The 17,013-nt window shown below is 45.9% G+C and overlaps 1 protein-coding gene across 1 annotated transcript in view; it reads right to left on the bottom strand.

The window, feature by feature from the left end:
- The window catches only part of SERINC4 (serine incorporator 4), a 109,790-nt gene extending 102,526 nt beyond the window's left edge, over positions 1-7,264 (bottom strand). The window contains exons 1-3 of the mRNA XM_063929958.1: positions 6,766-7,264; positions 5,301-5,468; positions 665-843 (exon numbers count right to left, since the gene is read on the bottom strand). Coding sequence (XP_063786028.1) covers positions 665-843; positions 5,301-5,468; positions 6,766-6,852 — 434 coding nt within the window. The 5' untranslated portion in view covers positions 6,853-7,264. The remainder of the gene's footprint in view (positions 1-664; positions 844-5,300; positions 5,469-6,765) is intronic.
- Between the last annotated feature and the right edge of the window lie 9,749 nt (positions 7,265-17,013).

The raw sequence follows: 17,013 nt of genomic DNA, 5'->3' as shown, positions 1-17,013 counted from the left end.
CAACAGGTGTGTTGGGAGGGATCCGATTGGATTCCTTTCAGAGGGCAATGCGATAGAAACCCATAGACTTCTACAGGATAACGCCATGGCCTTACCCACTACATCCAAGTTTCGGAATGTATCACATTTCTAGGAATGTTGCATATGTGGTAAGTGGCCAAAGCCATTTTCAGAGGTTTGCCCTCATTTTTAGCATTGCTGCATCCCGACCCCAGTCACAGGAATCCAATATTACATCTATTATACATAATAATGGTCAGAAAGGTCAGCCCTTTATTTCTAACAATAAACACGTTTTTCCTCATAAACACTGAAGAGAATAAATCAGACCTCACCAATTCCAAATGCATTTGGTAGAGGGGAATAGGGGTGAAATATGAGAGAGTGTCCTCCCAACGTTACACCCCACCTTGCTGGACAGTGCGACCCGTGAATAATATGCCAGGATTGTGCCTGAAAGCAAGACTGTCCTGCTAAAACTGGCATGGCTGGAAGGTACAGTATGTAAATGATGACAACAGTACTCACTGTTTATAAATGTATTAACAACCCTTGTGTATTATAATAACATGAAACATCAATTACGTTTCTCTCTCTTTCATACATGTAGAGATAAGCTGTGGTACTATGATAAATCAATAAACGGTACAGTATTGCACTTTACCCATTGTGGACCATAGCCCTGAACTCCTGTGTAGACTTCACATTGACAAGGAATACAGCCTGGATGAAGTAGAATGATGCAGTGCCAAAGCAGACCCTGTACACAGCTGTATATCCCACCAGAATGTCACAGTCTGTGCTGCCAGGCAGATGACTGCACAGGAGAGAAAACCAAGGCACCTGTGATAACAAAGAGACACACACAGATGTAAGTGCATTAAGAAAGTTATGACTGTTTATCTATATTTATTTTGTACAATGTTGCACAATGGACCATAATCAGTCAGCTGGTACTCAGTGCTACCTAGTACGACACCTGTTTTCCAAGAGGCAGTTCCTCTAATGCCATAACTGGTATATTTTAACACACCTGCCTGGAATGTACTGTATCACCAGATTCCTTCTTTCTAGCTACCCCATGGACCAGGGAGATACTTACCTGGCCACATTACCTTCTACAACCTGGAGGTGAGCTTAGGTGAGTACCGGTACTTTTATTCATAATATCAGTACCTTTTCTACAGTATGTAGAAAAAAAATCACTGACTATAAATATACATTTCTTGCAGCTGTTAACAGAGCAGGTTAGATGAAAATTCCAATTGTATAAAACCAAGGTGAACTGGTTTAATTTAAATGATTGGACCTAACTACATCTTGCATCCAGTGTTATTCTAAGGACTGGGCATATAGAAAAATGTTGAATGAGCCTGATCATCCCTTTAAGTTCTGTAGTAAATTAAAGTCAGTCACCAATCTGGGATTTGCTCCATTCAAAACAATTGCTATAAACACTGCCATAAAGTAATGACATAATGGGGGTCATTCCGAGTTGATCGCTAGCTGTCGTTGTTCGCAGTGCAGCGATCAGTGAAAAAAGCGGCTAATCTGTGCATGCGTATGCGCCGCAATGCGCACGCGTGATGTACGGGTACAAAAAGCATCGTGGTTTTGCACATGTTCTAGCGAAGCTTTCAGTCGCACAGGTTGAACGCAGGAAGATTGACATGAAGTTGGCGTTTCTGGGTGTCAACCGACCGTTTTCAGGGAGTGTTTAGAAAAACGCAGGCGTGTCGGGGAAAACGCAGGCATGGCTGGGCGAACGCTGGGCGGGTGTGTGACGTCAAAAGCCGCCTCTCCGTCATTAGTATCAACGCACACGAAGAGTAACTACAGGGCTGGTCTTGTTTTGCACAAAATGATTTTGCAGGCGCTCTGCTGCACAAGCGTTCGCACTTCTGCAAAGCGAAAATACACTCCCCGGTGGGCGGCGACAATGCGTTTGCACGGCTGCTAAAAGTAGCTAGCGAGTGATCAACTCGGAATGACCCCTAATATCTGATGCAGAGTAAGTGTAAGTAGTGTAGCTTGGTGACATCACTCTGCACCTGCCTAGTGAACATATGCACATATCTGCCAGTGTGCAGGATTGAGTGACACTGGTGCAGGGGACTGTGGAGGAAATAGTCTGATTATACTCGTAAAGTATAACCAGACAACTTACTTGTTCTTCTATTCATAGGATTCTTTTATACATATATGATACATAAGGAGTAAGTGCAAAGCTACACTGAATGAATTCAGGACGGTTAGTTTGACATCTCTAGTGGGGAAAATATTGGAAGGAATTCTAAGGGATAGCATACGGGAGTATCTGCAGACCACTAAGATTATTATCAAGAACCAGCATGGGTTTGTGAGGGACAGATCATGTCAAACTAAAGGCCCATACACATTAGACGATGTCGCTCTGTGAGCGACATCGTCTAATGTTTCCCCCTCCCGGGCCGGCCGGCCGGTCGGCGGCCGCCTGTACACACTGAGCGATACGACCGCTCATATCACTCAGTGACGTCAAGCCTCTGCCAGCCCTGCATGAAGGTCGTGGACGACAGTCCACATCCTTCATGCATGCCCTACCGACAGCGACGATCGTTGCCGACCCGCGGGGCCATGCATCGGTCGTTGCTGGCGGCATACACACTTGACGATAAAATGAGCGACGTCGCTCAAGGAGTGGAAAAATGAGCGACGTCGCTCATTTTATCGTTAAGTGTGTATGGACCTTTACTTAGTTAACTTCTACGAGGAAGTGAGCGACAATCTTGACCAAGGAAAAGCAGTGCATGTGGTCTACTTAGATTTTGCAAAAGCCTTCGATACAGTGCCTCACAGGAGACTAATCATCAAATTAAAAGAGCCTGGCCTAGGAAAAACTGTTTGTACATGGATAAGTAACTGGCTGGACAATAGGGTACAGCGAGTAGTGGTCAACGGGTTGTCCTCAAGCTGAACACCAGTAGTTAGCGGAATACCACAGGGGTCCATACTTGGGCCATTACTCTTCAACATATTTATCAATGACCTAGAAATGGGCCTGGAAAGCACAGTGTCAATCTTTGCAGATGATACTAAACTGTGTATGGTAATTAATTCAGAAATAGATGTGGAGTCTCTGCAGAATGACTTATCTAAACTTGAAATCTGGGCGTCTAAATGGAGAATGAGGTTCAATATAGAAAAATGCAAGGTTATGCATTTCAGGACTAAAAACAAACTTGCATCCTACCTATTAAACAGGGAAAATCTAGGGATAACAGTTTTGGAAAAAGATTTGGGGGTACTCAATGATAATAAACGTAATAACCGTATACAATGTCAAAGCGCAGTAAAGAAGGCAAGCAAGGTGTTAGCGTGCATAAAACGGGGAATTGAGACAAGGGACGAGGATGTAATTCTGCCGCTGTACAAATCATTGGTACGTCCGCACCTGGAATATTGTGTTCGGTTTCGGGCACCACTGTATAAAAAAGATATCGGTGAACTCGAAAGGGTTCAAAGGCGAGCTACTAAATTGATTAAAGGGCTAGAGGGACTGGATTATGAGGAAAGGCTTACTAGGCTGAACATGTATACACTGGAAAAGAGGCGTCTAAGAAGAGACATTATTAATGTCTTCAAATATGTAAAGGGGTACTACAAAGAGTTATCAGAGGAATTATTTAATAATAAGGATTTGGAATTCCTTGCCAGGGAAGGTGGTAATGTGGACTCTGTAAATGCATTTAAAAGGGGATTGGATGAATTTTCGATTGAAAAGGATATCCAAGGTTACAACATTTAAAATATTGACGTTGTTAATCTGGGTGTAACATGATTTATAGTTGTTAACTAGTCAAACATTCTTCAGTAGGTACAGTAAAATCAACTCAACTTAATACAAAATACAGTTTGAACGCGATGGGCAGTATGCCTCTTTTCAACCTCAATTACTATGTTACTATGTCTCAATACACCATTTCTATTTTATATAAATAATGTACCTGTAATGCACACACTGCACCCAGGGTCAGTATATAACCAGATTGCACATGTACTGCACCCATATAATTATACTCCCCTCTCCTGAGGCCTGCGTTCGCGCTGCAGTAGCAATCACTGGGAAAATGGTGCAGATGCCATGTTCCCAGAGACCTGCGCATGCACAGTAGACTCAATACTCTGGCACAATACCAGAGTCTACTGCTCTGCAGAGAGGAGGCGTCCTGCATGGGTCTGCACCCTCCTCTCTTAGAATGCCTCTGACTGGCTGTTCAGATAAATCAGTATGTAACCAGACTGCACATGTACTACTAATACCCGTTTTCCACTAGCTCCTTAAAACATGGATAAATGCGCGGGGGCGCGCATTTACCCGTGTTTTTCCCTAGTGGAAACGGGTCCCCCGGCAAATTCCCAGATCAAGTGATCCGGGAATCCTACCCGGGTAGCTAGCCAGCTAGCTGTCTAGCGTGAACGGGAGCCGTGTCGCCTCCATTCACAGTGTATAGGGAGGGCGGCGCTGGGAGATCATGTGATCTCCCAGCGCCGCCCATGCCACATCACTAGCAGCGTCACCAACCCGCAATATCGGGTTGGTGAGCACTGCTGAAAGGGGGCTGTAGCATGGGTCGCAGCCGTGTCAGGCGACACGCTGCGACCTGTGCTTATAGTGGAAAAGGGGTATAAGCCATATGGCAGTCCCATGGCTCTCTATGGCTAGAGGGTGTCATTCCGAGTTGATTACTCGCTAGCAACTTTTTGCAGCGCTGTGATCAGATAGTCGCCGCCTATGGGGGAGTGTATTTTTGCTTTGCAAGTGTGTGAACACTTTTGAAGCCAACGGCACAAAAAAGTTTTTTGCAGTTTCTGAGTAGGTCTGGATTTACTCAGCCGTTGCGATCACTTCAGTCTTTTTGGTCCTGGAATTGACGTCCGACACCCACCCTGCAAACGCTTGGACATGCCTGCGTTTTTCCAAACACTCCCAGAAAACGGTCAGTTGTCACCCACAAACGCCGTCTTTCTGTCAATCACCTTGCAATCGGCTGTGCGAATGGATTCTTCATTACATCCATCGCCCAGTACTGTTCCTCTTTGTACCCGTACGACGCGCATTCGCATTGCGGTGCATACGCATGCAAAGTTTTGCCGAGATTTAACCTGATCGCAGCGCTGCAGAAAGTTGCTAGCGAGCGATCAACTTGGAATGAACCTCAGAGTCACTAGTGTTACGTCTCTGCTGAAGTCTGTGATACTGAGATCTCTACACACCTTAATTGTCACTTTGTTTGCTCATTCTGTAATCTGCTACTTACATGTTCCTTGACGGTTTCCGACACCTTTCTGGAAAGCATCAGGCAGCAGACAGTGGAGGCCAAAATGTGGTAGAAGGTGTAGAGCAGCCTGGTACCAGTGGACACCTTAATGCTGGGACAACATGACCAGCACAGAGAGCATGGGGAGGGACCACAGCAGCAACATATCTAAGGATGAAACCAGGGCAGTATATGGTAGTGAGAAGATGTCACAGTAAACTACTCTAAGACCACCATCCTATTCTGAATACCCCACCAAAGTATGATACGTGACTACAAACAATTCATACATTTATGGCATTCACCAAAGAAGGAGATTCCTTTTACGGTGGTACACTATAAACAAATAATGAAATGTGTAACTTGTGTATTGTCAAAAAAATAGGGGATTGATTGGACAAAAAACCCCTTATACTGCCTCAATTACACAAAATCCACTGTGATTTAGTATCTAATTGGAACATCATATGTTTAAAAAGTACATATATGCATGGTGCACACTTAACAGGCTATAGAGGGATGATGAAAAGTTCCTTCTGTGCCGTCATTTAAACTAAGGTGCTTTTGATGTGAAATAATGCAAGGGACACATTGTTTAGAGTAATTGAGGGTGTCTCAGCTGTTGATCCAACTCCATACAGGAAGAGGTATAACAGTTTCCAATTTCACCTATATGAGAGTTGAATGATACAAATAGCAACATTCTTACTGTATTTAGCTGAAAGATAACTGTAATATTAAATTGTGGAGAAAAGGATAACACATAACCCGTGCTGACTGACTGCTGAATTGTCGGCATGACAACGTATCTCACGACCGGAATGGAAGGCAAATTATTATGCATATAATTGAAATTATTTGTGGTCTTAAGAGGCGAGCAGTCATGCCGGTATATCACGTATCTTAGGCCTTGAGTTGTAAGGCTATTAAAAATTGTGAGAAGAAATTGTGTGACTATAATTTCACCACTAGGACAATTACTGTCCAACACTTGTTTATTGAATGTTTACACAGGGGGTGACCTTTATACAATTACTTTGAGAGTCGCTGAATGTAATCTTTGATACCCGTTATTTTTTATGAGAGAAAAGAATTAAAAGCTATGTTTTAATTATTACAATCATATCATTGCAATAAGTATATATAATAAAAGAGTGCTCTAAAAAGGAATCTGCTTCTTTGACGAATGCCATAAATTTGTAATTTGAGAACTGAGTTCTATGATTCCAGGAGCACCTCCAACCTTTTACTATGCTGACCCTATGATAGGAGTGGATGGCGTTAGGTTGGTTCTGCAAATTACTGAACATAAAATTATTTAGTCCTGTGCAGGACAAAAAGCTTCACTGTACAAGCATACGTAAATGATCTAATCCCTAACTGTTATTTTTTATGGTGGAAATTCTGCTAATACTTCAAGTACAAAACGTATTATCTCATACTAAGAAATCTGGGGGTTACTCACCTGGTAAGAGAGAGACTTCAGCAAATCATTGCATAGCTTGTTTCTCCTCAGGGCTTTTCGGACAGTCATATCATCCATTAGTCTCATAGCTGGCAATGAGCTATAGTTAGGTCTCTACAATCTATAGATCTACTGTTTAGGTGAAAACATCTTCGAGGTCCTGATCAGTAGTTTGGTTGTAGTGATAGAACATCGCTAACCCCCAAAAAAGATTTGCTCTTATCAGTCTCTAATGACCTCTGTAGTGCAACAAGAAAAGACAAGTCTCAAGGACCATTAGTGATAGTTTCAGAAGTTATTCAGCCTTCAGCCTATATACAAAGTGTGATGCCTGAGGATGTCCTAGAAGTAGGTTCCTGCTGGCCTTCTTATTCCATCATGCCGCTTGTTCTTACTGCAGATTCCACCATGAAGACCACTGATGTTCTATAACGTCAACAATACAAATGAGGACAAAAGTCCCAGTAGCCATTACTATCAGTTGCATTCGCTTTCAGTTATGCCGGCATCTCAGATACATAAAGATTTATATGTACAGTTTCATGCGGTAGATGTATCAGCCTGCACGCAGTTCTGTAAAACACTGAGATTAGCCTCTGATTGACAGTGGGCTATCAGTCTACAGTACTTCTTACCATCTGCACAGGAGGGGGAGGGTGATGGAAGGCTCAGCACATTAAATAGGATTTGTTCAAAGCCAGTTAGTTATACTTCAAAATGACAATACATATAGCTTTTGACTGTACATTGGGGGTCATTCCGAGTTGATCGTTTGCTAGCAACTTTTTGCAGTGCTGCGATCAGATTAAATCTCGGCAAAACTGCGCATGCACTGCATTGCGCAGGTGCATCATACGCATACAAAGAGGATCGGTGCTGGGCGATGGATTTAACGAAGAATCCATTTGCACAGCCGAACACAAGGTGATTGACAGAAAGAGTGCGTTTGTGGGTGTCAACTGACTGTTTGCTGGAGTGTTTGGAAAAACGCAGGCTTGTCCAAGCAGTTGCAGGGTGGGTGTCTGACGTCAATTCCGGGACCAAAAAGACTGAAGTGATCGCAAAGGCTGAGTAAGTCCAGAGCTACTCAGAAACTGCAAAAAAAATAAATTTGTGCTGTCAGCTGCTAAAGCGTTCGCACACTCGCAAAGCTAAAATACACTCCCCCATAGGTGGCGACTATCTGATCGCAGCGCTGCAAAAAGTTGCTAGGGAGCGATCAACTCGGAATGACCCCCATTGTCAATAACAACATGGACACCGCATGAAATGCATGCCAGCAATCTTAAAGTAAATAAGTAAGGAAATAAAGATAGTAAAAATAGTCGCTGCCAGCTTATGAGTAGTTGACACAAGCAATTTTTTTATTTGTTTTGATAGGCAAATTCTTCTAGATGCCAAATAGAGATAGCTTCTTAGCTCACTGGTCTGAACACAAAACATAAGCGATTATCTCATTAGGCTTTCCTTGTTTGTCTTTTGGGTAGCTCTTTTTTGGTTTGTGTTCTACATTACACGAATATTCTATTATTTACATTTTAGTATTATTTGTACAAGTCCACAATTCCCTATTCATGATATTTATAGCAATAATATACTTAATTTGTATATATCAGTAAAGTCATAAGTATATACAGTAGATACAGTTATAAACACAAGGGAACCCTGATGTAGCTGAAAGTAAAAATACATTGAAGCAGGTAAACCCATACCAATATGGTTAATCTGTGTATTTGATTGATTCACACTGGCTTCCTGCCCTGAAAGGTGCGGAGAGTGTACATGAGCAGTGTTAGAGATGTAGATAAGCTTATTAAGGCTTAATTTAGCCAGGATAAGAATACAGCCATCAGCCATGGAGTGACATAAGGATCAGCGGAAGTAAGAACACTGGGAAACTACATATCCATCTACAATAAAGTGCAGGATGCCTAACATCACTGTGACATATAATTGGGCATATTCATCATTACTAAACAGGGTTTTTTTTAACAGTTATATTACCCCTATTGCTCATTTTTAAGTTGCAGCCTCATTCACCAAAGCTACAACAAAGGCGATATCTCCTTGTTACAGCCTTTGAACGATAATTTCCACACTCCCCATACTTTAGTATGGGAGTATAAAAATTGTGATAAAATTTAAAAAAATAAGAAATTGTGATATTCATCAAGTTTCAAAAATGCATATTTTTTCAGAATTTGATTGTAAACCTGTTCGCCATCCTGAGATGGTGTTCAATTTCCCAAATGTCTTCAAGTTGCCGTTTATATGCAGGAAAGATTGGCCCTCATTCCGAGTTGTTCGCTCGCTAGCTGCTTTTAGCAGCATTGCACACGCTAGGCCGCCGCCCTCTGGGAGTGTATCTTCGCTTATCAGAATTGCGAACGAAAGATTAGCAGAATTGCGAATAAATAATTCTTAGCAGTTTCTGAGTAGCTCGAGACTTACCCCTACACTGCGATCAGCTCAGCCCGTTTCGTTCCTGGTTTGACGTCACAAACACGCCCTGCGTTCGGCCAGCCACTCCCCCGTTTCTCCAGACACTCCTACGTTTTAACCTGGCACGCCTGCGTTTTTCCGCACACTCTCAGAAAACGGTCCGTTTCCGCCCAGAAACACCCACTTCCTGTCAATCACACTCTGATCACTTCAACGATGAAAATTCTTTGTTCGGACGTGAGTAAATCTACTAAGTTTTGTGCTAAATTACTTAGCGCATGCGCACTGCGTACCATGCGCTTGCGCATTTTTGCCTTAATCGCTCCGTTGCGAAAATCAGCAACGAGCAAACAACTCGGAATGACCCCCATTGTTAGCTCTTCAGAGCAGGGCAGGGCCCTCTTTCCTCTTGTTGTCTAAGCCCTCTTCTCGACACATTTCACTCAGCGACCATCTTTACCTGCTTTTTCTCCTACTGGTAAAGGCTCCTCTCTATCTATGGCCGCCAGCCCCAAGTAGTACAATGAGTACACCCTCGCTACTTACATCTAGAGATGAGCGGGTTCTGTTCTCCGAGATCCGAACCCCCCCGAACTTCACCTATTTTACACGGTTCTGAGGCAGCCTTGGATCTTCCAGCCTTGCTCGGTTAACCCGAACGCGCCCGAACTTCATCATCCCGCTGTCGGATTCTCGCGAGATTCGTATTCTTTATAAAGAGCCGCGCGTCACCGCCATTTTCACTCGTGCATTGGAGATTGAACGGAGAGGACGTAGCTGCGTTCTCTCCCTGAAAAGTTCCGTAATCTGTGCTCAGTGTGCTGCAAATATCTGTGCTTAGTGTGCTGCAAATATCTGTGCTCAGTGTGCTGCAATTATCTGTGCTCAGTGTGCTGAAAATACCTACGTTCTCTGCCTGAAAATGCTCCATATCTGTGCTCAGTGTGCTGCAAATATCTGTGCTCAGTGTGCTTTATTGTGGGGACTGTGGACCACCAGTATAATAGTAGTACAGTACAGTAGGCCATTGCTGTATCTTGCAGCTCTGTGTCACTGCAAGTATCCATTCCATATCTGTGCTGCATTATTGTGAGCAGTATATAGTAGGACAGTGCAGCATTTTGGTGACCAGCAGTATACATATATAGTACAGTACAGTAGGCCATTGCTGTATCTTGCAGCTCTGTGTCACTTCTAGTATCCTGATCAGTGCTCAATATCTGCTGCATTGTTGTGACCAGTATGTATACTGTACTGTGCGACGTGTGTTATACACCTGGTGATTATACACCCTATATACTGTACTGTGTGATGTGTGAGATACACCTGGGGATTATACACCCTATATTATTATTATTATTATTATCCTTTATTTATATGGCACCACAAGGGTTCTGCAGCGCCCAATTACAGAGTACATAAATAATCAATCAGGAAAACAGCAACTTACAGTTGATGACCGTATAGGACAAGTACAGGGTAAATAAACATAGTTACATCAGCAGATGACACTGGAATAAGTATCAGGTGGCAGAAGACTGCTGGATGTGGTACAGTTGAAGATTATTAAAGTAAGACAAAGGATAAGCACTTGAGGGAAGAGGGCCCTGCTCGTGAGAGCTTACAATCTAAAGGGGAGGGGTAGACAGACATGGGACAGACATGAGAATGTGGAACAGAGGGTTAGGATGAGATTTGGCTGGGTTTGGTGAAGAAGTGGACCCCCAGAAGGCACAAGTCAGTACTTAACATTGTAACATTTTACTGGGCTATGCAGGAGAAAATTAAAAATAGGGAGAAAAAAAAAAGAATCGATAACTTCTACCGCTTTCAAAAAGGTCAATGGAAGCTGAAATAATGGACAACTACCTCATGGAAGCCAGATACAGTATACCAAACAGTATGAGTGCTTATGAAATACAGTAACATTTTGTCATAATATTTCAGAAACTGCATGGCTGGTCTCTTGCACTCTTTTGCTCTAATACACCACCTGCTTTAGCATTTATATTCAAAAACATTATGTCTCCATAATCCCCAAAACGTCAGTCTTCTTGGAAAGTGGTGTGTTCCTTTGTAAGGGAAAGAGAACAAACGTTCTCAAACAACGGTTTCTCAATTTCTTTTTCCTCTGGGAAGGGATTGTGGATTCGCAGGAATATCTGAGCATATCTGTAATCAGAAAGCAGCGACTTTCTACAAATGTTTACAAATACTTCTAGTGATTTTGTCATTTTCTTCCAGTGATTTGGACCAATAATACCATTGATTAGAACGAATAATTCCAGTGATTTTGTCATTTTCTTCCAGTGATTTGGACCAATAATACCATTGATTAGAACGAATGTGATACCCTGAAACTGCAGCCCAAATCAACTGTGGCACTACAGGTGCCAGCATGACTTAAAAAAAAAAAAATGTTTGCTGGAGTTGCATAGCACTGTGCCAGCAGCCTACAGCTTGCAGCACAGAAGGAGTTAACAGCACAGCTCATAGCAATACAGATCAGTCTGCAAAATGCAAAGTGCATGACTCACCCATTTGCAGACTAAGAGCGGGAAATCCCAGATAGAATGTGTTCCTGGGAATGCAAAGTTATAAAAGGGTTGTCTTGCAGCAGCCTGCAGAACAGTGAGCTGAGGAGAGTGAGCAGGCAGTGAGGAGACTGAGAGAACAGTGAGCTGAGGAGATCGGGGCAGAGGCGGGAAGACGGAGAGAGAGAGGACCGCGGTGTGAGGGGAACGAAGAGAGCGCGCCCACCCGCTGGAATCGCTGCTGCCTGCCACGGCCGGAGAGAAGGAACAACACAGCCGCGTGGACAAGAGAGGGAGGTGGCTCAGGTCACGGAGGCTTCCTGACACCTGCCCAACATCAAAGACGCCGCGGCACAAGGGTTCGAGATCTGGAAGGGGGGAGATCGCGTGGGAAGAGGATTCCCCTAACAACAGTCATACGGGAGAGGCTGCAGTGATTGGGAGCACGGCTGCAGACAGCAGGAGCAACGAATATACCGCAGGTACTCTCACTTATCCCCAATATCCCAGCTATCCGGGTTACAGGAACCCCAAGTACAGAAGCACTGTACCTGGGTCTTCATAGATGTTTCCACGTAAAGTAGAGGGTTATCATTAACTGCCGCCTGTCAGAAAGGGGGAAGCCCCTAACCCTAAACAGCTCCGTCAAAGACTCGCCCTATGTAATAGCGCCTCCTAACGGGTCCATGTTATGACCTTCACACTTATACTGCACCCGGTTGTTACAACACAGTTCAACAAAAGGTAACAGGACTGTGCAAACCCCTGTTCTTACTGTGCAAGCAAGAACTGGTCTGTTTACTAGTTTATATCACTGGATGATAACTGACTTACCTTTCTGTGGATACAAATGCGGTTGGTACCGTGAGACATTACTGCTGTTCTGTATTATGGAGAAAGTGGTTTTGCATGCCTGTTTACAACTGTTTACCTTGCGTCCACTGACGCCTCCTTAGAAGTCCTCTGTTTCAGTATAAGCAGTCTATTAGAGAGACATTGGCTGCAAACGCCCCCTCGTGGACAGTTTAGGGAGGGCTCCCGCGTTACTGCCAGGACATACTTTACCCTAATAGGACATTATTCTCCAAATGATTGGTAGTACGGGTGAAGTATTTGATTGTTTGATTTGGTCAAAGTTATACCTTCGAGGTGTTAAAACTGTGAATGCTGTTATAAGACAGGGAAAGACTCAGGATATTGTAATAATGTTCAACCTATGCAACTGTGTTTAATGAAAATTGAGTTACAGCGGTGACTGATATCGTCAGTGCAATAAATGGTTGTCACCGTCTCCATGTGTCGTGGTCCTTGAGCACATTGGGTTTGGGTTGCCCTTCCGGGGTTCTCCTGGTCCTTCTGCCCCAGCCTTACAGGTGAGGAGAAGAATAGACGCTGGTCAAGACATCGTTGAAGAGTGGATACGGCCGATTACGAGACCGACAGAGTTTCAGGTACGAACCCTTTTATAGAGATATTACACTTGGCGTCCGCGAACAGGATCGATCAAGATGTCGAACCCAGATGTTCCGGAGTCGTCCTCGGCACAGGGACAACCACCAGCGGCACCCGGAAATCCGACAGGGACAACGGCATCACCGATCACCATGCCATATTACTTTGGGGCCTCATGGTTGCCGACATATGCAGGAAAACAAGTCCCTGGCTCAAGTACTTTCAAGGCATTCAAAGACAAAATGCTCTCCATGTTCCGCCTATATACGCTCACGGAAGAACAAAAAGTAGAGATCCTGAAGGGGCAATTAACCGGCCCAGCACTGAGGGAGGTAGAAGCATGGGAGGATACGGAGAAGAAGAGTGCAGATTGTATACTCCAGAAATTGAGGAACATATTTGAATGCAGAACGGTAGCAGAACTAAAGAGCCGTCTGTACGCAAGAAAGCAACGACCAGGCGAATCTCTACGGGAGTTTGCACTAGGCCTACAGGAAGCCTTGAGGGCTGTACGAACACTAGATCCACTGGATGCCGGACTGACCGATGACACCCTAATTAATTTATTTATGGAAGGAGCACAAGGTGAAGCGATTCGGTCACAATTACGAATGTGGAAACGCCAAAAACCGGACAGTTCCTTCTCTGCATTTAAAGAAGATGTTCTACAGATCTTAGGAATGAATCAGGGCAACGAGGCTGAAGACGACGAGACACCAAGGAAAGTGGACGAAGAAAGCCTCCAGAGCATCCCTTCGTACAATAATGTAGACACCACTACCCGAGCGGGGGCAGTCCTTCAGCAGGCACAGGCCCCAACAGGGCCAGACCCTATCGAAACCCTTAACCGACAGATGTCAGAAGTGACGCTCAGCCTGTCTCGGATGAGCCAGAAGCTGGAAGAACTCGGCAAAGAACCAAGTGGAAGCCGACGCAGAGAAGGGCGTCAAGAACGCGGTGGAAGACGCCACCCTCGATGGGAGGTCACGAGGGAGTCAGGCCGAAGGCCTAACGATCGGTTTGACCCACAGGGTCGACCGATTTGTAGGTGATGTCACCAGAGCGGACACATCGAACGGAACTGCCCACTTGACCCTTTAAACGGGGGGACCCCGAGGCGAGGGACTGACCCTCGGGAGGAGAACCACTGACAGGTCCGCCATCGCGGGATTGGTGGCCCCAGTATGTAGGAGAGTGCCCTGACCTGAACATCCGCATCAATGGGATCGAAATACCAGCTCTCTTAGATACGGGCTCACAAGTCTCTACAATCCGATTCACGGAGTTCCTCCAACACTGGGACGAAGCTACCATTGTGTCCCCACCCACTACATGGCTCCATTTGCTAGCCAGCAATGGACAACCCATCGCCTTCCAAGGCTACTGGGAAGCCGACGTGGAAGTAGGAAATGCCGCCTTGACCCGCAAAGGATACCTCATCACCACTGCGCCCAACGCACACTTGCCACCCGTGATCCTAGGCATGAACATTCTGCGAAACTGTCCAGAGGAACTAGTAGAAGCCCTGCGACACGAGATGAAGACCGCGACCCCTAAGGAGCGAAAGGCCCTGCAACAGACCGTCAAAGTACTAGAGGGCCGAAGGAAATTCATTAATGGTCAGGGTGAGATTGGAAAAGCCCGAATCTCCGACCGCCAACCTGTTCTGTTGAAACCGAATTCGGAGCAAGTGGTGTGGTGCAAAACGAGAATTGGTCCGGGGGGAAGAAACTACGAGGCTCTGGTGGAACCCTGTGACCGGGACGGACAACAGCCGTTCGCTGTGGCGAGGACACTAGCCAAGGTGGTACACGGGAGGGTACCAGTCCGTCTTCTGAACCCACACTCGTATGCCATCAGAATCTACAAGTATTGTCCGGTGGCGAAGGTCAGTTGGATCGACTTCCAAGACATCGTGAGACAGGGGGTAAGCATGGCTCAATCAGGAGCGGCAGACGGCGAAAAGTCGGCGGCTGAGGAAGAACCCCCATGGTGGGCCGAGATCCAGATTGGCGATGTTGACACCCCCACTGACCAAAGAGATGGAATATTACAGCTGGTGCGACGCAACGTTGCTGCATTCAGCCAACACCCTTCGGATTTTGGTCAAGCGGATGAAGTGTATCATCACATTCCCACCGGGACAACCCCTCCTATCAAGGAACGCCACCGGCCCCTCCCCCCAACTATGTACCAGCCAGTGAGGAACATGATTGCGGAAATGAAAGAGGCTGGAGTCATCCGCGAAAGCCACAGCCCATGGGCCGCTCCACTGGTGATAGTGAAGAAGAAGGACGGTAGCCTGCGCTTCTGCGTAGATTATCGCAGGCTCAATGCTGCAACTCACAAGGATGCCTATCCGCTTCCCCGAATCGAAGAATCTCTGACAGCCTTGAAGACGGCGGCGTATTTCTCCACACTGGACCTCACCAGCGGCTACTGGCAGGTCCAAATGGCCCCTGAAGACATTGAGAAGACGGCCTTCACTACGCCAATGGGCTTATTCGAATTCTTAAGGATGCCATTTGGACTCTGCAACGCCCCGGCCACCTTCCAACGTGTCATGGAGCATTGTCTCGGACACCGCAACTTCGAGATGGTCCTGCTGTACCTCGACGATGTGATAATCTTCTCCAGAAACTATGAGGACCATCTGCGACATTTGGAAGAAGTGTTCCAACAGTTGATCCACTGCGGCCTGAAGCTTAAACCGAGCAAATGTCACCTGGTCAAGCCCAAGGTCCAGTATCTGGGGCATGTCGTCAGCGCTGAGGGCGTGATGCCCGATCCGGAGAAGATCAGAGTCGTTCAGGACTGGCCAGTCCCCAAGACCGTCAGAGATGTCCGAAGCTATTTGGGATTTGTGGGGTACTATCGACGCTTCATTGAACAATTTGCCGCAGTGGCAGCCCCGTTGCACGAATTACTCAGAGGCCAGTCGGGTCATGAGCGAAGAGGCTCATCCCTGGTATGTTGGGGAGAGGAACAGCAGCGAGCCTTTCATCGGTTGAAGACGTCCTTAATCGAAGCCCCGTTGTTGGCCTATCCCGATTATGAACAACCATTTCAAGTTTACACAGACGCTAGTCACCGGGGTTTAGGGGCCGTACTCTCCCAGGTGCAGGACGGGCGGGAAAGAGTGATTGCATATGCCAGCCGGGGCCTCCGCAAGACCGAGCGTAACTGTGAGAATTACAGCGCATTTAAGCTAGAGTTACTCGCCCTCATCTGGGCCGTCACCGAGAAGTTTAAACACTATCTGGCCGCCACGCCGTTCGTCATCATGACGGACAATAACCCGCTGGCACATCTGTCCACTGCTAAGCTCGGAGCCCTGGAACAGAGATGGGTATCCCGATTAGCAAATTTCCAGTACACCGTATCCTACCGAAGTGGGAAGTCCAACGGGAACGCCGATGCCCTCTCCCGATTACCCACTGTGGACATTACAGAGGAAGATAGAGATGTGGATGAGGATGTCGAAACCCCGGTGTTTAAAGTCTCTCGAAAGGGACGAACGGTCACGTCAGACCCCCCATCCGTCACCGGACCTCCACGAGTGGAGAATGCCCTACTGGATGCTCCCACAGTCGACTGGCGCGAGAAGCAGCGGAAGAATCCAGTGCTGAGGGAACTTGTGGCCTTGTTGCACCAGCGGCGCCCATTGACCCGGGCCCAACGGGATAAAGCCGACCTGGAATTGATAAAGTTACTACGGCATAGGGACCGCATTCACTTGGAGGAGGGGATCCTAGTGCGTACCAGCATAGATCCAAGTACCCACCAACCAGTCACTCAGGTGGTTGTATCCAAAGATCAA

This window comes from Pseudophryne corroboree, chromosome 6 (assembly GCF_028390025.1).
Source record: "Pseudophryne corroboree isolate aPseCor3 chromosome 6, aPseCor3.hap2, whole genome shotgun sequence".
Taxonomy (NCBI): Eukaryota; Metazoa; Chordata; class Amphibia; order Anura; family Myobatrachidae; genus Pseudophryne; species Pseudophryne corroboree.
This window is presented reverse-complemented; position numbering and strand designations above follow the sequence as displayed.